Source organism: Cricetulus griseus, chromosome 4, assembly GCF_003668045.3.
Source record: "Cricetulus griseus strain 17A/GY chromosome 4, alternate assembly CriGri-PICRH-1.0, whole genome shotgun sequence".
Taxonomy (NCBI): Eukaryota; Metazoa; Chordata; class Mammalia; order Rodentia; family Cricetidae; genus Cricetulus; species Cricetulus griseus.
In genome coordinates this window covers 209,047,823-209,070,513 of record NC_048597.1, presented here as the reverse complement: position 1 = coordinate 209,070,513, position 22,691 = coordinate 209,047,823, and the positions used below count along the sequence as shown (strand labels likewise).

Sequence of the window (22,691 nt, the reverse complement as noted above, 5' to 3'; positions counted from 1 at the left end):
AGGGTTAGAAGGGCAGGGCAGATGACAGAAAGATAACTAACACTAAAGACACATTGAAATTTTCATATGTAAACCTCTTATTGTAGAAGTTTCCTAAAATATATACATACACATATATAGGTTAAATGGAGTTACCTACAATAAAGAAATAACACCCCTACTAGTTAGGGACCACAAGATAAAGGGGGGAAGAAGGGGTTGGAGAAATGGCTCAGCAGTATAGTACTGACTCCTCTTCCTAAAGGTCCCAAGTTCAATTCTCAGGAACCACATGGTGGCTCCAACCATCAGTAATGGGATCTGATTCCCTCCTCTGGTGAGCATGAAGACAGGTCACTCATATACATAAAATAAATAAATATTTATATATAAAAAAGACAAGTCTTAGGAATGGTTTATCCTTTGGAGCTGTTAGCAAGTACATCCCCACAGACCCCCAAACATTACAGGCTACTGTCAATGTTCTTGATTACCCACCAGAACGCGACAATAAGATATGGCTGAAGAATACAACTAAACCCTAGAACATGAATAAACCAAGCTGGTATTGACCCAGAGGTTTCATCCCTACTGGCTAGCTTTCACAGAGATGGAAAGTGCCACTATATACACTACTGGAGGAGAAAAGAAATCACCAATCTTACCCAAGTGTGAATCCTGTTCACTACAAAAATGACCCAGGTTCACCATACACAGCCACTGATGCAATATTGACATGGACATAGCTCCACCAGTTGCAATCTGTAGATGGCATCATTACTAGGTCTAAGAACCTGAGGCCAGACAGGTCCTATGCTCTCGGGAAGAACCGATTACTACTACTACCCTGTTAAATGGACACAGCATTAAACCAACTCCTAATTATTTAATATTATATTCAATTAGTGCAAACCCTCATCAGAGAAGCTTTTTTTTCCTTTTGTATCAGATGTCAGTACAACACAGAGAACAATAGCTGATCAAGATACAGAGAATAGAGATTGCAGAGTGTTAAATCCCTCTACCCAAGGCTCAAAGACCAAAGCAGACTATGGAGCAGAAGATTGCAAAAACCATACATGGTAGATGATTACAAAGAAATGGTATTTTCTAGATACAGTAGGAAGTTGCATGCATGAATTTTCAGCAGTTGAAACAAAACCTGCTCAGAATGAAACACACACTCGTACACACACACACACACACACACACACACACACACACACACACACACACACACACTTGGTTGTTGACAGCTGCTGTGAGATGGAAAGATATTTTCTTCAAGGGTGTATGCCCTGATAGATACACTGCAGTCCACTGAAGGATACACATTAAAGAGTATATAGGTATCATAAACTATGCTTAATAGGTTTATTATTTTATATACACCACAGTCCAATGAAGGATACACATTAAAGAGTATATAGGCACCATAAACTATACTTAATGGGTTTACTGTTTTTTAAGACACAAAGTAGGGTGAGTAGGGAATTGGGGATGGTTCTGACAGGAGTTGGGAGAAGGTGGATATGATGAAAATACACTATATAAGATTTTCAAAGAACTAATAAAAATGAGAGGAGAAACTGAATCTTATTCATTCAAATAATATCTAAAAATAAACATAACTAAAAAATTAAAATATCTCTAAAACAAATATTATAAAGCAATGATAAATCAAAGTAAATCAAAGTAAAGAGAGAACAAAACAGTGTAAATATATTGCATGTTCACGAACTGAAGCAATATTGTAAAAATGCTTCCATTGCCCAATAAATCTACAGACTCAAAACAATCATTATTGAAATACCAATAATATTTTTCAAAGAAATAGAATAATCCTCAAAATTGAATGATACCAGAAAAAATTCCAAATAGCCAGTGTAAACCTGAGCAAAAAGAACAAAGTAAAACATCAAAACCTAATTTCAATCACATTACAAGTCTGTACAGACTCAAAGGGCATAGTACCAGCAAAACAAAACAAAACAAAACAAAAACCCCACACTGATATAGGACAATAAAACACATCAAGAATCTAGAAATAATCAATTGTTTTAAAGTACATTCTTCAGAACATACATCACAGAAAAGAGAGTCAACAGATAGATGTATGTATAGAAAGATGAAACTGTATCTCTCTCCAGTTACAAAAATCTGGATTAACAGACTTAAATGTATAACCAAAAAACATTAACCTGGTAGAAAAAAAATAGGAAAAGACCTTACAATAATGATAAGGAAAAAGACTTCTTGAGAAAAATCTCAAAACCACATGTAACAAAACTACATCATATCAAGCTAAAATGCTTCTATATAGCAAAAAGAAACAATAAAGAGCAAAAAAGACATCTCTTCAAATGGAAAAAAAAAATCTGCTAACTAGTTGTGGGACTGATATAATTATATAAGGATTTCAAAATGATCCAAAGTCTTTTTTTAAATTATTTATTCTATTTTATGTACCTTGGCGTTTTGCCTGCATGATTGAATGTCTTTATGAGGGTATTGGATCCCTGTAATAGAGTTGTGGACAGTTGTGAGCTGCCATGTGGGTGCTGGGAATTGAACCCAGGTCTTCTGGAAGAGCAGTCAATGTTCCTGACCACTGAGCTATCTCTCCAGCCCCGATCCAAAGTATTTTTAAAGGAGGACATCAATAAACAATAGGTAAATGGAAATATACTAAGACTGATCAACAGGGAAATGGAAATCATTCTTGAAAATAAGTTACCTTTGATATAATTCAAATAGGATCATTCTGATGACAACAGAATAAATATGTATTATTTACCTACTAGATTGGGTAGTAGCATTTATAAAAACTCCAGTCATATTTGTAACAATAAAAGAATTAATCATTTAGATATACAAAACTTTTACATCAAGAGAAAATCATACTGCAGAGGCTTAATTGTATACACATCAAAACTAACATAAAACTGCACACTAATTATCTTGAAGGAAAATGATACAATCTTTAATTTGAAACTTTTTAATTGGAGAACAAATTTTTATTAATCCCAGAGAAGCAAGGCAACCTGCCTATAGTCTCAAAATATTCACATGGTAGTATAAGAAACTAAAAGAGTCTCATACTACTTACAAGATTCTTTCACTCTTCCCAAATATGTGTGTAAAGAAAGCTACAGGAACAAACACTTTTTCAAATGAACAAGAATTATAAAGATTACAATAAGGGTCTTTCTGCACAATTTTTGACCTTTAAATAAAGGTCATACAGTCAAAAAAGTATCCAGGCAAGTGGAAGCAAATACACAGTCAAATGGAAGAATATTTCTCCCATGTTTTGTTGTAAGGTTGGCCCTAAAATAATAAGTCTGGCAAAAAGAGCTATAACAACTACATTCAAACAGACATGCTCAAAACCTCACCACCGATCTTCCTATATACACAATAAATGAATAAACAACTGTGATGCTTTGAGTAAGAATGGCCCCCACAGACTCATATAGTTGAATGCTTAGTCGTCATGGAGTGGCACTAGACAATGATTAAGAGGTATGGTGTTGTTGGAGTAGGTATGGCCTTATTGGGGTTAAGTGTGTCACTGAGGGAAGGGTTTGAGTTTTCAAATGGCATGAGAAGGCCCAATGGTTCTCTCTTGCCCTGCTGCCTGAAGATCAGGATATAGAACTCTTAGTTACTTTTCCAGCTCCATGTCTACCTAAGTGCCACAATACTCATCCCACCATATTGATAATGGACTAACTTCTGAACTGTAAGCCAGCCCCAATGAAATGTTTTTCTTTCATATGTGTTGCCTTGGTCATGTATCTCTTCACAGCAATAGAACACTAAGACAAACACCATAACATGAATATGAATATACCCAACACACTGTATTTCCAAAATTTATAATAGTTATGAAATGACTATACACAGTAAAATTACTTGAGGGTGGTAACATTATCTTAAGAGTGATGATACAAGTGAGGGAGGTCCCATATGTGTTTGCTTTTGTAATTATGGTATTTTATATTTTTGTTTTCACTTATTACAAGCTGTAATTTGATTCATAAGGCTGGTCATAAAAACCTTAACTTTTCTTCACATTCCTGTCTTCGACCTAGCCAACAAAGAAAAATTTATGAAGTATAATACCCAACTTGCCCAAAAGAATCTCCTAAGATCCTCCTCTTAACACAGAAGGGTCTTGCTCCATACACTGGAGAGAAATGACATACAAAGTAATGGCAAGAAGAATGCTAATGGATACAAGTCTTGATGAGTTTCCCCATCTGATCTAAAAGCATTAAATGTGAGGAAGTTTCCACAACAAGCCAAAAGAATGGGGTTCAAAGGGATTCCTGGCAGCTGAATATGACGAAGGTCCTAAGGATGACACAAATTAACTGGCCCTAAATGTCTTTACCCTTCTCCCATGCCTTGCTTCATTCTCTCTTGACCTGCAATACTGATAATAGACTGTTAGAGGAGTTTCCCTAAATTCCGTAAGTTATTCAACTAAATCCAAGAGGTACACTGAGAGAATCTCATCCATGCAGTTGGTCAAAAGCACAGGGCCAACAAACAGGAAGAACCTGAGAATGATATTGGAAGGGGAGGGTGATAAAAATATTGAAGATTGAGACCTCAACACTGACATCTGGCACTATGACAAAAGTAAGGCAGCTTATAGAACAACTAGATGGGATATTAATGATACAGTGATGACTTGTTTTTGGTGGGGAGAAAGACTCACAGCTTTTGATAATATTAAAAAAAAAAGCTTTCTATGCTGATTGTGAGATGAGAAGATGAGAGAGCTTGTTGAATACAAAGACACACAAACTGAAATGAAGGAATAATGTCTAGATTGACCTTTAAAAATATCATAGAAGGAGAAAAATATGGAGAAATGATAAAAGACTAGTACTGGATAATTTTTGAAGCCCAGTAATGAAATACAAGAAAGCTTATTCTATTATGTCTTCTATAAAGAAAGCTAAAATTTTTCATAAGACAGGAAAACGCTAATAGCAAATCAGGTTATATATGAATGAGAACAGTAAATCCTAACATCTTGATATATTGCTACTAACTCCAAAGTTTATTATGCTTAAATGGTAACTGAAACTCAGGATTTGTAAAGATACCCCTTCAAAGGAAGGTCACCTTGAACTCTTCTAAACTTTCAACTCATGACTCATTAACACTATTTATTAAACTTGCCTAGTTTTAAAATATTACTATAAAAATGCCCACCTAGGAGCTACCTCAAAATAAACATTTAAGAGCTAAAATAAATAAATAAATAAATAAATAAATAAGTTGAAAGAGCTGTATGTCTTAACTGAACTTCATTCAACATTTCCTCTGTGCTTTCAAGTACAGAGAGCAAAAGTGCCTTCTCTGACATTGCTAAGCCAAAGGTGGTTCCCAAGAATCTCTCGTGTCACTGGAATAAAAACCATACAAATTAACAGCTTTAATATCAAAACTGACAAGCAACTCATATCAAGCTTATTTATGGGAAAGCATTGAAGCACAAGGACAAATACAATACATACTGGAGGCCGGCCAGGACGACCCCTTTTTCGTTTTCCTTTGACTTCTGTTTCTTCAAGTTCGCTGCCGGCATCAGAATGGGCAGTAGTTTCATTAGTTGAATCCCTAGAAAATGACAGATTATTGTAGTGAACAAATTAATTAGTAAATACAATGCAGTTCAGTTCTACTACTTCCCTTACCTTGGATTATTGACAAGCAGCAGTTAATATTTCTCTATTTCCAAAAATTTAGTAAACCAAGAAATACACACTCTTTATCTAATGTCATATAACACCAAATAGTTTATCCCCAAAATAGAAGAATTAATGTAGAAATGACAGCTGCTTTATAAAATATAAATATAAAGTATGACTGCAAGACTAATTCTTCAAGATTAAAACAGCTTGAGAGGAAATGTATAAAACCATGGAAGGTGATACACTAGTAAATATCTAACATGTGGCTCTTTAAAAGAATAGCATCACCTCTCACCACTGACACAGGAGAGCTGGCTCCATCCTTTGCCTGAGGAGGGTGGTCCTAGTGACCCTGACTAACCACCTCAGCTATCATCCAGCCACACATCTAGGGCTTTGAGTTGGCCCATTCCAACATCTACCCCATCTATGAGGACATGAAGGAAATGGTTCTGTGAAACCATAACCACAGGATATCCATGACTTGGGGCAACAACAGAATATCCAAGAGGATTTTGGATGAGGGTTCAGTATTGATGGTGTAACAGAAGCCAGAGGCCTTGAACCAGATGAACAACTCATTACACAATGAACTTTTGCAAGTAAAGCAGTTTGGACAAAAAAGTGTACTGCATGGTATACAGCAGTTCCCATTGCCACTAAGACAGATGAAAAGGTGATGGAGAGACTAGAAAGACAGAGGAGTGAAGTGGTTATCTGTTTTACTTTGTTTTGTTGTTGTTTTGTTTTAATTAATTTTTTTCTATTTATTTTTAATTTTGCTTTGGGGGAAGGCACTACAAGGGTGACGGGAGGATAAGGAGGGTCTAGGAGGTGAGTGGGATTGGGGGTATAATTGAAATTTCCAAACAATGTATAAAAATTATATTTAAAAAAAAAAAAAAGCACCTGAAGCTAGGTGGTGGTAGTGGTGCATTCCATTAATTCCAGCACTCAAGAGGCAGAGACAGGCATATCTGTGAGTTCAAGGCCTTCCTAGTCTAAAGAGTAAGTTCCATAATAGCCAGAGCTATACAGAAAAACCTTGGGGGAAGGGATGGAGATCTAAAAGATCCATAGAATAAAAATGATGAACAATAATTAAAAAATACAATCCTCTTCATTGTAAATTCCATGCAGCTAACTTAAGATAACTATTTTGTCCAACTCTATTAGTGTTCTTTTTAATGAAAAGGATTAGTACAATGAAAAAAAAACATCCGGTGGAACTTTGCTTGGTAGTCAACGCTATGATTGACTTCTTTGCTTTATCAGATTAATAATTTTCAATACTGGAAGAGTATTTCCAACTCTGAAAGCTATTATAACTATCCAAAGCACCTTTAACTTTAATCCACTTTAGTAATAATTTATCATTTTCTTAAATGTACAATTAACAAATGAAATCATTACATGCAGCATTTGCTAGTTTTCTTGGTATAAATATTCACCCCATATCCAATTGCAAACTACCAATATGCCACTACTAGAAAGTGATAAACAGCACACCATTAAAACTGCTGCCAAATAAAGGAAAAAAAACTTATTTATACCACATGTATGAGGTAAAAATATCAACCTCAAGAAAACAATAAATGTTTTAATTGCAATAGTGGATTTTGAATATTCTTTCTTAATGTGATTTATTTCATTCATTTACTTTTTTAGTGTGTGTGTGTGTACACAAGCATGTCTGTTCACTCCACAGTACTCTTGCCTGTGAATACTTGTATTTAACCTCTAAGCCAAGACCCCAGACACTGATTTACTACATTTTAAGTTTACATAATTTAACTTTTTATAGTGGTTGTATTGTACTAAATCAGCTTACAAAATTCATAAATATTCTATGCTCTTATTCGGACTAATCATCACAGCACCAAATAACACTTTTAAACGTCTACAGAAAAGTGAAAATAAATTAACAGGAAGGATACACATCCAATAGTAAAGTTCAGTTCTTTTTTTGTTTGTTTGTTTCAGTTTTTTCAAGACAGGGTTTCTCTGTATTGCTTTGGAGCCTGTCCTGGAACTAGCTCTGTAGACCAGGCTGGCCTCGAACTCACAGAGATCCGCCTGCTTCTGCCTCCCAAGTGTTGGATGCCAGGCATTAAAGTTGAGATCTTAATGTGTGTTATTCTGACATTTTTATTATATTACTATGGTGATATTTTGTTTATGCTATAATAAATAAAGCTTTGCCTAAAGATGAGAGTGCAGAGCTAGCCACGCTAATTAGCAATAGAGGCCAGGCAGTGGTGTCACACATCTTTAATTCCAGCAATCGGGAGACAGAGGAAGACAGACCTCTGTTAGTTCAAGGTCACCCTGGGCTATACAAAATTGATGCAGTCTACCAGAAACAGAGTTCACACAAAGGTGATCCTAGCACTTGGGGTCACATGCCTTTAATTCCAACACTAGGGAGGTGGAGATAGGAGTGATATGGCTGGGCGGGGAGAGGAATATAAGGCTAGAGGAGACAAAAGTGCTGTTCAGTCTGAGCAGTAGTCAGCTGAAAAAGTCTGAGGAAGCAGTCTGAGCAGGCAGTCTGAGGACAGGATTGCTCCTTTGGTCTGAGCATTGATAAAGGTAATAAGTTCAGTGGCTAGCCATTTTGTTTCTCTGATCCTTCAGCTTTCAACCCTGATAGCTGACTCTGAGTTTTTATTACTAAGACCAAAGAGAATTTGTGCTACACATTACAATCCTTTGTAGATCTTACACATATTATACAGCTATTATATAAATAATTTTAATGCCTTAACGAAATACTTGACTACATTCCAGATCTTTTATTCAAGATTATTAACTTGTATGAGTGAAATGTTTCTTTAAAATGCTCTAAATGCTTAAAAATACTTCTTTAAAAGCCACCTCAAATTCACCAATATCACAACTCAAATTAAGCCCAACTACTTGCTTCTAGAAATAATACTAATCAACTTATTTTCAGTTAGTGCATACTAAAATATAAAATTGAGTATCTTCAGAATTATCCTATTAATCAAATTCATAGTTATATTACTATATTATACCTCTTACAAACATAAATTTTCAGCTTAACAGAAAATATAAACATAAATATGGGTAGGCAGAGAGGGGAAAGGGTGGGGGAGTTGGGGAGTTAAAATAAAAATAGTGGTCTCACATGAGTTCCATTATTACAAGTCTTTAATACGTTAATTACATTATCTCCCCAGCGCTACCCTATCCACTGTGCAAGCCATTCTACACATTTCCATGTGCCCACCAGTCTGTGCACTACTACTAGTAACATTCTCACACTACACTGCTCACCACTATTTGCAAATCTTCAATGGCAATCTGGTATTTGAAATATGCCAGATATATTTCAAATACAAAGTGTTGTGAAGAACAATTGGGGGGCAGTAATCTTTTTCTTAAAAGTAACATACTAACTTTTTAGACTTGTTTATCTTCAAGTCTACTAATAGAATCTGGCAGCACAGGAGAGATATGAACATAGACAATATGTAAATAAACAAACACAACTTTGTTCGAAGAATATTTTTACTTTTCTTTCTGGGGAAAGAATGAGTTTAATCAGGATTACTTATAGGGGCATAGACAGTTGTACAAATAGCTATACCACAGAACAAAAATAGCATCTACCTAGCAAAGGTTAACTGCCCATAAATCCCATGGGAAAAGACAGGGCCTCATGAATTCTCTTCCCTTTAGCTAACTATAACTGTTGGGTAAAGTTAGGGTCTTGTGAGACATTTCTACTAGTTATCTTATTGTTTGAGATTAGGGTTTTTTTTTTTTTTTTTTTTTTTTTTTTTTGAGACAGGGTTTCTCTGTGTAGCTTTGGAGCCTATCCTGGCACTCCCTCTGTAGACCAGGCTGGCCTTGAACTCACAGAGATCCGCCTGCCTCTGCCTCCCGAGTGCTGGGATTAAAGGCGTGTACCACCAACGCCCGGGCAGGGGGGGGGGGCGCGGTAATCTTTTTAAAAGTCTGAAATATTAGCAGTTCTTTGTCCATCCTTGATCTACTCATTCTTACTTGATCCAAACAATAAAACTTAATGCTTTATTCTTCATTATAGTACAGACTACTCTTGTGTTGTTTAACCTATACTACTGGTTGTCTATGTTTTAGCAAAACGCATGTATAATAAAGATAAGAAACGGGGCTAGAGAGATGGCTCATCAGTTAAGAGCATTGACTGCTCTTTCGGGGGACCCTGGTTCAATTCCCAGCACCCACATGGCAGATAACAACTGTATACAACTCTAAGACCTGACACTGTCACACAGACATACATGTAGGCAAAACACCAATGTATATAAAATAATAAATAAATTAAAAAATAAAAAGATAAGAAACGTTACTGTCTGAGAAACGTTACTGTCTGAGTTTTATAAATGAGGAAATCATCTAATAAACCAATCCACAGTCAGATCTAATACATGGCAGAGTCACTTAAATTTCAAACTGAACTAGAATTCTTGTATTTCTATGTGAGCATACTGAACTGCAAATGTTTTTTATTTGTCTTAGCTAGACAAACTAGCTAAAAGCTTTTGACATTAGAGAAAGCTCCAAGATAACTACAGAAGAAATCCAGTTCCATCATATAGTAATAGTAATTAAACCATTAGTGAAATTAATTTGTGTGGGAATAATACAGTTTAGTGACACAAAAAATCACCAGGTATGTATAATTTGATTAATAATAATGTCAACTGAAGCCAATTAAAGAGTCAGAACTATTACTGACAACAGCTAGTGGACTTTATTTTGTATATACACACACTTATTAGTATGTGGAATTGTACTTTAATAATAAAAACTGGAAAAACAGCACAAGAAAAAGCTGTACTTTCCTCACCTCGACTCTTTCGCCTCACTCTCTTAAACCTTACCATGAACAGGCTAATTACCATCCTACTACAGTGGCTAGAGAGATGACTGAGTAGTCAAGAACACTTGTGACTGCATAGGACTCAGTCAGGGTCAATTCCCAGCACCTACATATTAACTAACAACTGCCTGTATCTCCAGTTTCAAGGGATCCACCTTCTTCTGACTTCCACAGACACCAAGCATGCATGTACACATACATGAAGGTAAAACTTACATTTAAAAACCTATGTGTGTGCATGTATCTTTTGCCAGGCAGTGGTGGTACACACCTTTTATCCCAACACTCAGGAGGCAGAAGCAAGTGGTTCTCTGTTCTCGAGGCCAGCATGGTCTATAAAGTGAGTTCCAGAACACCAGGGCTGTTACACAGAGAAACCTTATCTCAAGAAAACCAACTAAGGAAAAATCAAATCCTACTAAATATTTTCTATGTGTGTATACACAATATATATTTATATATTTCAATATGTTTATATATGTGTGTGTGTTTCAATTTTGAAGTATGGCCTGGATGAATATATTCCAAACTACTAATACAATACATGGTACTCCCTCCATAAAGGTATAACATAAGGCATGCAGAAGTTCTTAAAATATCCTTCTATCAGTGACTACTCAGCGTAACTGTAGTCTTGCACTATTGTAAAAGTACCCAAAAACATCCACATAGTTATCCTTTGTGACGGACACAAAGGAAATACTGGGTCAATGATAATGCAAATTCAAATTCTGAGCAGCTGCTTTTCAAAATCTCTATAAATGGTCCATATTCTCATTTGTAAAAGTATGAGACATCTCATAAAATCATTTCACCATTCAATTTAGCATTTGGCCTAGATACTACAAATTCTTCCTAACACATCTTGCTAGTGCAGGCCTTCTACTACTGTAATTACTACACTGTATTCAGTTATTTTTAATTATATGTTCTTTTTAGCCTCCCCCTGGAATCTTAGTTGTTTCCCACAGCTAGAGAGAAGAGGTATACAATTCTTAACATGACTTAGAGGTCTCCTATGATAGTTATTTCTCTCTACTCACAAGTGTAATTTCTTATGACTCAATTCTCAAACATAAAAACAAAATTTAGAGAAAGGCTTTGTATAAGGTGTATCAACATGCCATGCACATCCTACCTAAGGGTCAATGAAAATGCCATTTCCTCAGCCGAGAACTAATACATGCCTCCCTTCTTCTTCCAGGAATGCCTCCCACTTCAAACCTCAGTTCACTACCTTTTTCTCAGAAAAATTATTAAATAAAGAAGTTAGGGCTAAGAGTGGTGCTCAGTAGTAGAATACTTGTCTAGCATGTGTGAGGACCTAAGTTCAATTCCCAGTACTGCCTCACCAACTCAAAGTATTAAAATATACCCAACCTTTCCTTCAGAGCCTCGGTAACTATATACTTGTGGTTTGTTAATTAATACCTACAAAAATAATGACAACAAGGCATGAGTCTGTTCTACATACTATATCCAGAGTTAGACCATTACAGAATATAATTATTATATAGTAACTGGTAATACTTTGACATTGCTTAATAATTAACAGCACTGAGGATAGATAAATATATCAACAATTATAGTATTTAAGTCAAGAATACCGTATGGTTAATCTGTATGGTGGCCATTCTGTCTTTCCTATTCTCTCACTTTTTAATCACTATTACTACACAAATAAATATAAGCTTGAATTTAAAAAAATTAAAACAAACCACTTCCTATGGCAGAGGAAATAAAGGCAGCAAGGCACTAATGAAGCAGCATGGACATTGTTGGCTTCTTTAGGCCAAACTTATAATAATTGAGAGCCAAACACTACAGAACAGAAACGATTTGAAAAATGTGGAGCTTCCATGAAAAAAAAAAAAAGGAACATGGCTAAAGGTACTACCAAAGATCGGCTCAACAAAATCAGTAGCCCTCCTGTAAACACATGACAAATGGGCTGAGAAGGAAATCTGAGAAACATCATCCTTTACAACAGTCACAAGTAACATAAAATACCTTGGGGTAACTCTAATCAAACAAGTGAAAGACCTGTATGACAAGAACTTCAAGTCTTTAAAGAAATAAATTAAAGAAGATACCAGACATTGGAAAGATCTCCCATGCTCTTGGATAGGTAGGATCAACATAGAAAAAATGGCAATCCTACCAAAAGTAATCTACAGATTCAATGCAATCCCCATCAAAATCCCAGCACAATTCTTCACAGACCTTGAAAGAACAATACTCAACTTCATATGGAAAAACAGAAAACCTAGGAAAGCCAAAACAACCCTGTACAATGAAGGATCATCTGGGGGCATCACCATCCCAGATTACAAGCTTTACTACAGAGCTATAGGAATGAAAACAGCTTGTTATTGGCATAAAAACAAACAGGTGGACCAATGGAATCCAATCGAAGACCACAATATCAACCCATACACCTATGAACACCTAATTTTTGACAAAGAAGCTAAAAATACACAATGGAAAAAAAAAACGTATTCAACAAAAGGTACTGGTATAACTGACTGTCAACATATAGAAGAATGCAAACAGATTCATATCTATCACCATGAATACAACTCAAGTCCAAATGGATAAAAGACCTCACACTGAACCTCAAAGAAGAGAAAGTGGGAAATATACTTGAATGCATTGCACAGGAGACCACTTCTTCAATAAAACACCAGTAGCACAGACACTGAGAGCAATAAATAAATGGGACCTCCTGAAACTGAGAAACTTCTGTTAAAAAAAAAAAAAAAGAACACTGTCAACAAGGCAAAACAGGAAACAGAATGGGAAAAGATCTTCACCAACCCCACATCTGACAGAGGGCTGATCTCCAAAATATACAAAAAACTCAAGAAACTCGACATCAAACTACCAAATAATCCAATTAAAAAATGGAGTACAGATCTAAACAGAGAATTCTCAACAGAACAATTTCAAGTGGCAGAAAGATACTTATGGAAATGCTCAACATCCTTTGTCATCAAGGAAATGCAAATCAAAACCACTGTGAGATTGTATCTTACACCTGTCAGAATGGCTAAGATCAAAAACACCAATGACAGCTTATGCTGGAGAGGATGTGGAGAAAAGGAACACTCCTCCATTGCTGGTGGGAGTGCAAACTTGTACAGCCACTGTGGAAATCAGTATGGCAATTTCTCAGAAAACTAGGGATCAACCTACCTCAAGACCCTGCAATACCACTTTTGGGCATACACCCAAAGGAGGCACATTCACACCACAAAGACATTTGCTCAACTATGTTCATAGCAACATTATTTGTAATAGCCAGATCTTGAAAACAACCTAGAGGCCCCTCATCTGAAGAATGGATAAAGAGAATGTGGTATATGTACATATGTACACAATGGAGTACTACTCAACAGTAAGAAACATGGCATCCTAAAATTCACAGGCAAATGGACAGAACTAGAAAGAAAAAAAAAAATCCTGAGTGAGGTAACCCAAAATCAGAAAGACAAATATAATATGTACTCACTCATAAGTGGATAGCAGACATAAAGTAAAAGAGATCCAGCCTACAATCAACAACCCCAGAGAAGCTAGAACCCTCTTACACAAGCAGATAGAAACAGATGCAGAAATCCACAACTAATCATGGTGTGGTTGGGACAATATATGAGGCCATTGACAGTGGGTCCAAGATCTAACTCTAATGCACAAACTGACTTACTGGAGCCCATTCTACCTGGAGAGATACCTTGCTCAGCCTAGACACAGAGATGTGAGGGATGGAGAGGTACCTTGGTCCTGCCTCAACTAAATAATGGGACAGACCTAGTAGACTTCCTAGAGGAGGCCTTACCTCTCTGAGAAGCAGTTGGGGGTAAGGGTGGGGAGGTGAGAGGGAGGAGAGAAAGGAGGAGGAACTGGGATTGGAATGTAAAAAAAATTAATTAAAAAAAGAAAGAAAAAAAGATGGGTCTGAGTATGTGGAGGCAGAAGAATTATTCTGTGATTTGAGTGTCTCCTAACATCTTATAACTTAAAGATGTGGTCACCGAACTATGGCACTAATGAGAGATGGTGGAACCTTTAAGAAGTGAGGCCTATAAAAGACATATCAGTTAAGGGGATTCTGGGACTGCATCCCCTTTCTCTTTCTCTTTATTCTTAGCCATTATGAAGTAAGCAGGTTGCTTCATCCTGTAGTGCCTACTATGATAAACTGCCTTACCACAAGTATAAAGGTCATACAGGCAGATCCTTCTAAGCTGATTAGTACAGGCATTTTTATTATTGATACAAAGTTAGCACAACAGGGTACATAACTAGGTAGATGAGTAGTTTAAGCAAAACTTAAAAAAAAATAAACATCACCATAAAGGTCACAGACAAGTATACACTCTCAAAAGGTTTATTAATCTCAACCAAAAATATCCTCTCCATGTGGCTTATTCAACTAAAGTCTATTTACCCTGCTCTCAAAGATTACTATGCAGTAAGCATACACATATTACAGATTTACAATTTTGTGGAATTTATCAGTTACAATCCCTAACACTAAATATTAACACTACAATCTCTTTACAAATATAGTCAAATAAGTCTGTTTCAAATTCTATGTTATTAATGAGTGCCTATTAAATATGCAGTAAATATGTTACAAACAGGGCATCAACAATATGATAAAAAGCTTATTTTAAGAAGTGGTTGGTAAGAACATTATGTGAAATACTATGCTAGAAAAATAAATGAAAATTTAAGAGCACAGGGGGGACATCTATCCTAATTTTAAAGACTCAGAGGATTTCTGCCAGACATCTGTAGCACAAATAATATAAACCCAGAGATAGATACTAGGGTCTGAAGATCAGAAAAGCAAAGCAGCCAAGCCACCAGGGAGCTCTTATCTCTTGAAAAGCTGGGGCAATCTTGTCCTCAATGTGGCTGGAGACTAATTCCCTAAGACTGAATGCCAGCTCTGAGACCCTGCTCCTATCTTATATACCTCCTCTAGAGCTGGGATTAAAGGCAGGAGCTCTGTGCTCTGTTTCTCTTTCAGACTGATTGACTCTTGTGTAGCCAAGAGTGGCCTTAAACTCACAGAGATACATCTATCTGCCTCTGTCTCCGAGGTGCTGACATTAAAGGTGTGTACCACCATTGCCTGGCCTCTATGGCTATGGCTAGCTTTGCATTCTGATTTTCAGGTAAGCTTTATTAGATTATAAATAATATATCACCACAGACATATATACAAAAAAGCATAAATAGATAATAAGCTGGATGAGTGAGAACAAGAATTCTTTTTTTTTTCCTTACTCAAAATCATTTTATTTAATGAAAATGATAACTGATGAGAAGTTAGTTCCGAAAACTTCACAGTAACACAGGCCTTTAACACACACCTGCAGTCTGGGCACTAAGGAAGCAGGAAATATACTGCCAGCACCTGGTTGACAGCCTGGGCTACATAAGAAAACACTATATAGTTTCTTCTGATAAGCTGAGGCAGGATAGGATATGTGGTGTCTCTTCGGGGCTCTCTTTGGTCTCATTGAGTATGCTGGCCATCTGTTTCAGTGGCCATGTCCTTCAACACATCCGGGACAATTCCATCTTCTTCCACATCTTCAGCAAGTATTACTGCATATCCTTTGCGAACTAACTCTAGCCCAATATCAAGTTTCTTCCCATTAATGGTATCATATAAATGGATTTTGGCCAAGTTGAGATTCCAGTCTGGACTAGCTAGAGATCTTGGCCACCAATGGCTTCGAGTCAGCACAGTGAGCGAGTCTCTCAAACTCATCTAGAGCTTCCTCTTCCCATTGTTTACCTGAGGGGGTGATTCGTGCCAGACTACATTCTATTGCTTGAAAGGGAAGGCTCAGGAAGTTACTCCTGAGAGCCCTGAGATCCTTCAGTAGGCAATCTCCATTATCTCCAAAGTCCACAAAATAGAGGTCCAAGGAGAACAAGAGTTATTAAGAACAAAGCAAAGAAAGAAAAGACTCTGTAAGGACCACTCAACTCAGTATTATGTCCAAAAGAAAGAAAAAAGAGTAATGGAGCAAGTACATAGAAAATAATTAAATTTTATCTTCTATATTTCACAAATTATATAAAGATAAAGTATTACTGATCTGCCAAACAAGTAAATACACATGGAAAGCTTTATATCTTAAAGCTTCCAGGAGAACAACCAGAAGACTCTCTCCTGGAAAAGACCAAAGAAATAACTGCCTAAACTGAAAATCCTTCTACTGTAGGTAAATAACCATCATCACATACATTAAAGTATATGGATTCTCAATTTACATCTGGATGCAAATGATAAAAGAAACACCATCTGCATATGCCTGTGACATTTTCTAGAAATTCTATAATAATCCCCAACTTCAAGTCTATCCAACAAATACAATAAATCTAATGATGTATCACACTCACACACCAACTGGTATTCCTCTAGATACTTCTAGAAACCAGAATGCCTCAGTAATAACAATCTCAATATAAAAGAAGGAATCTTAATGTAAGAAATAAATTAAAACAATTAGTGTACAGAAAAGTGCAATATAGCACAAAGATTAATAAATGTTTTCTTTTAAATAGAGAGACCAAATAATTTGGAGTTTGCAGACAATACAGTCACTATCACAGCATATAACACAAAGAAACTAGACTCAGTATGTAGGAATAAGTACATCTCTGATCCAATTTAATTACCAAAACAGCATGACACATGAGGGTTTTTAATGGCGGACTCCTGATATAACAACATTAATATCTGACCTGTTCAATATCAGAAAACAAGCTGCCATTCCAATGTCATAGATAGGCAAAGCAATCACGTACCCCAGTATTTAGATTTCAAATATAGTCTTTCAGTAACAGAACACATTTTGATATATCTTATTAGAACCATGTAATGTTATACTCATGTTTCTTTAGAAGAAAAAATTATAATACTTACTGCAACACTGGTAACTCTGAAGTTATCATTGCTGGAGAGGTTATTCCACAATACAGAAATTCCTATATATTTCTAACTTGTTTTGCAATCCTCAAAGGCACACCTGTTAATTAAAAAAAAAAGAAAATTATTTTTAAATAAAAGGAATAAATCAAGATACATCAATCAACAGCAACTATGACCACACTATCTGATATTTGCCCAAAGTAGTTAAAATCCTACATCAACAAAGAAGCTTAGACAAGGATATTTATTCTTCCTTATTCCTAAGCAATCCAACTGGGAAGCATCCAAAAGTTTTTTAGAAGGTGAGTTGATAAACAAGCTTCAGTTTCCAAATATTATTTGTTGTCAAAAAATTTGATCCACCAAGTCATGAACTGAACAAAAAGAAGCCACCTGAAGAGGCTGCATATTACAGAAGAACTCTTTGTAACATTCCTGAAAAGGTAAAACTATGGTGATCGGTGATTCTCAGAAATTAGAGAGTGCAGACGAAATGACCAGGCAACACAGCGAGATTTTAGTGCAGTGAAACACTTCTCAATAGCTGAGAAATGTCATGTACATTTGTCCAAATCCATATGACATTTAATAGCAACATAATGGAGAACCGACTACAAATGTTAATGGTAAGTATCAATACAACAGAATCAACAGTTGTAAGAAGTATACGACTCTGAGGTGATGCACATAGGGAAAGTGGAGCATGTGCTGGCAAGAGGCACGGGGGGGAAGGGGGGGGCGGTCCTGATTAAAAAAAGAAGAAAAAGAACAAAACAGACAGGCCTAAGAACAAGACAGAGAGCCAGGTGGTGCACACCTTTAATCAGGAGGCAGAGGCAGGCATGTATCTGTGAGTTTGAAGTCAGCCTGGTCTACAGAGTGAGTTCCAGGACAGAAACCCTGTCTCCAAAAAAAAGGTGTGGGGGGGGGAGGGGAGACACACCCAAACCATTTATTGGAGAAGTTGCTGGTATAACAGAAAAAACAAAAGACCTTATTCTGAAAAATGGTAGCTTTGTATTTTGAAGAGCTTCCCACACCTGGTATCTGTTGAAAGGATTTAAATATATCAGAAATAGCTGCATGGGACAAGAGAAAGTATGACCCAACTTCTTAAACTATGGCACATAACTAAATATAGGGTTATGAAAAATTTGGCAACAATTGAAGTTTCTGAATATTCAATGACCAAAAATTAATTCAAAATAAACATATACTAAATCTGAGGGATTTCTGGCAGCACTTGCCCATGTTTGTATTTATAACTTCAATGTAGCCTTAGTTCTGAATATACAATAATGGACTGCCATCATGGCATGCAATGCAACACTATTTGAAACAACTTGGCACAGAATCTAGACTGTAATTTTTATGAACTGCATTTTTTTTTACCATGCATACACATTTTCTACTCATGAAAACATAATCGTTTACTTAAAGAAAACAGACACTTCATCTTTTCTTGCCATCATTCCTCAACATAATTATGGTATCAGTGTACCTTCAGCTTCAATTATGTCTGAATTTCAAAATTTGCTTTGAGTTGCTGATTTGAATTTAGTTTTTAAAAGTCATTAATTGAATTGTGGCTTTGAATTAAGGCAGAATTTCCAAATACTTTCTAACTGGTCCTGAACATCCTCCTATTCTGTGCTAAGTATTTATTCCTGGGATATTGATTTCTCAGCATTGATAATTATAAAAATGAAATGTCCATTAATTCTAAAAACATAAAAGATGCTCTAATCCCTCAATCACAATTACAGTTAAAAGTTATTTCAATATGTAAAAATAAAAATCCATCTCAGCATGTAAACTTCATTTTCTATTTAGAAATGGTAAAAGTTCATGGGTACAAAACTTTAAAATAAATTTCTTTATAATTTACTATCAACAAATAATTGATTTGACTATCTTTCATACCAATAAATTTTCTTAGAAAAAATTCAACAGCTGGGCAATAGTGGCACACGCCTCTCTGTGGCAGGTGGGTCTCTGTGAGTTCAAGGCTAATATGGTCCACAAAATGAGTTCCAGGATATCCTGGGCTGTTACACAGAGAAACTCTGTCTTGAAAAACCAAACCGTAATTAATTAATGAATTCATTAAAAATAGGGAATTGAAAAAAGTTCAAGGAACCCTATTCTATGAAAGGAGCAGCAAATATGGCCAGAGTTGTGTACCAACAGACTTACACCTCTTGATTATTGCTTGAGCTTGTGCTAAATAAAATGTGAAGATAAAAGCAGACCCTCAAGTGAACAGGACACAGAAAGAATACCTTGGCTAATAAACCAATATTCAAACCACCTTTTCTTTTTTATTTTGGTTTCAAATTCCTTAGTGAAACTGATCATATTACTTATTTGGTGATTAAAAATAATATTTGATCAAATAAAAGACAATCTTTGTTTTTAAAAAAGGCATAGCTGTCAATAGACATTATCATCAAAACCATACAAGGGACAGAGTAATTCCTGGAATTAAAATATACTTAAGATGTCTAATTTTTAACTAAAACCATCACAAGATACATACATACATGAATTAATGACCCATTTTCATTAAAAACAATCATCCTTCAAGAATCCAAGACAGTGTATATATGAGACAAGCATTCCAAACTCTTCCAGAAGACACAAAAAAAGTTAAAAAAAAAGTCATAGACTTAATAACAAAAAAATTCCAAATGTCAGTAAAATCATAAATCAAAACATCCAAATGGTCAATGGTCACAATGTAGGATAAACAAACACTCAGAGAAATAATCAAACTGACAAAAGTCAGGAAGAATTTTCAAAGAATAAGAAAGGGGGGGTGGGACGCTCTTCACATATAACAAAACTGAGTAAGAATAGCAGCCCTATTTGTCATCATAAATTATTAAGTTAGGACTTCTGATATGGGTCAGTGGGTACTAAAATAAAAAGTTACTGTATTTTAGATTTATAACTCCTCTTTTTGGATAACCAGTGACTGATAGAAACATCAAGGTATGTCTTCATGCAAAGCCTTTTGCTTGATAATTAGACATAATAAGTTTAAAACCAAACACTAGTATTTTTTGTTTCCCAAATTTAAAAATCTACTTTAGTTAACATTATAAAGGCATAAATAATATACAAAACTCACCAATCTTTATATACTTTTAAATGATTGAAGAAGGAAAGTGACAGACAAGACAGCAATTCTGTTTTAAGATCTTTGCAAAGATTCATGCAATCCATTTTGCTTTTTTACAGAATGCCTTAGTTCTTTTGCTAACAGAATAATTGCTGTGATTTTTAAAAATGAATTAAACTTTCTGTGGGCAGGTAATTTCTTCCATTTCATTCACTGTTATAATCATCATAAATGAAACTTCTTTAAAAATCTTCTGAATGAAAAAAACTAAATGTTCTACTCAAGAGACAAATGTGAATCTAAACTACCACAGCTCGTTTTAGTGAGAATGGCTATCAAAAAAAGAAAGAAAGAAAGAAAGAAAGAAAGAAAGAAAGAAAGAAAGAAAGAAAGAAAGAGAAGAAAGGAAGGAAGGAAGGAAGGAAGGAAGGAAGGAAGGAAGGAAGGAAGGAAGAAGAAAAACAAAAGAATTAAGTGCTAGCAAGATTGTGGAGAGAGGAAAGAATGTGGTGGAGCTGTAAACTAGTGTAGTAATGGAAAACTACAGTGCACACATACACCAGAATTAAAAACCAAATTGCTATACAATTTAGTCATCCCACTGAGTATATATCCAAAGGAAATGAAATTAGTATGCCAAAAAGATATCTAAACTCAACCTAATTATCCATAAATAGAGGTGCCCATATAGAAAATGTGATAAACATATACCATGCACAGTAGGGTAACTATAGTTAACAGTAATGTATTGAACATTTCAAATCAGTTTTAAGAATTTTGAATGTATCACCATAGTAAAACCATAATTGCTTAAGGTGACGGATATGTTAATTACCCTGATTTGCTAATATGTGCATCAAAACATCATGCCCCAAAAACAATTATTACATTTGTGCATGAAAGTACACTTTGAAATATAAGACAGTTGAGAGATGCTTTCCCAGTAATTGTGGGAATAGCTAAATCAATGACACTCAAAGAAAGATCAAGTAGGGTTTACAAAGAGGTTAAACCAAGGGTTGAGACAAGAGAGATATATCAAAACGGAGGAGGAAATTTTAGAAAATCCTTCACATGTGACTTTATACACACACACACCATTTCACAACCCAAGAATGGAATCAGACTAAACAAAATTGAAAGCAAACAATAAGACATGTCTAAAGAGTATTTCCCAAAGCTTTACATAATAACTAATCTCTGAAAATGCATTTCCACAACAGCTTCTCAATTTCTTACCCAAAATGTTGCCTGCACACCATCTGATCTTAGAGTATTTATGAACATTGAGACTCTAGCTGCAGGATTATGGCTTTCATTACTGCCTATTGGCAAATATGAGTTGGGTCTCATGAACCCCAACTTTGAAACCAAGGACAGCTCTGTAAGAAATGTAGAAAAGGCAAAAAGCACTAATATGACAGATTCAAATCTTGATAAAACACAGAAATCAGAAGTCAAATTCAAAATAATAAAAAAAGAAAGACTAGAATAAATGAGAAGTAAAGATAAGAGAAAACTCTGACATTATATATAAGATGAAGACCAAAGCAGGCTAAAAACAAAATTCCAATGTCTGCAGGAAGGTAATACCTGGATCTGTGACATAAAGTAAAGAAATTCATTCAAATCTCTTATTATTAATCCAACTTAGAAATTACAATAATAATGTAGATAGGCATTCATTTTTTTAATGTAAAACTTGGGATTTAAATAAATGTATAAGTATAAAACCTACCAAATGTCAAGAGCTGTAAGCTTTAAATCATAAAACTAGCTGAACAGAAATAAATGATTGATTAGATTGTTCTAAATTAAACATCAATGAAAAAATAAGCTTTCTAAGTGTCTAAAAAATAAAAATGAAACCCCAAGACATTAATTTCCCTTATGCTAAAACACTTTACACTGCCTACGTGAAAAACGACCTGCAAATAAAAACTAACAGGCTTGTCTGTCAAAATTGTAAAAATGTTACTCTACACTTTAATAAAAATATTTTGTTGTGGGTTTTAAAACTTA

General features: G+C 35.3%; 1 protein-coding gene across 1 annotated transcript in view; it reads right to left on the bottom strand.

The window, feature by feature from the left end:
* Stag1 (stromal antigen 1) overlaps positions 1-22,691 on the bottom strand; it is a 298,555-nt gene that overhangs the window by 214,920 nt on the left and 60,944 nt on the right. Inside the window, exons 2-3 of the mRNA XM_027414298.2 lie at positions 17,540-17,642; positions 5,517-5,619 (exon numbers count right to left, since the gene is read on the bottom strand). Coding sequence (XP_027270099.1) covers positions 5,517-5,619; positions 17,540-17,568 — 132 coding nt within the window. The 5' untranslated portion in view covers positions 17,569-17,642. The remainder of the gene's footprint in view (positions 1-5,516; positions 5,620-17,539; positions 17,643-22,691) is intronic.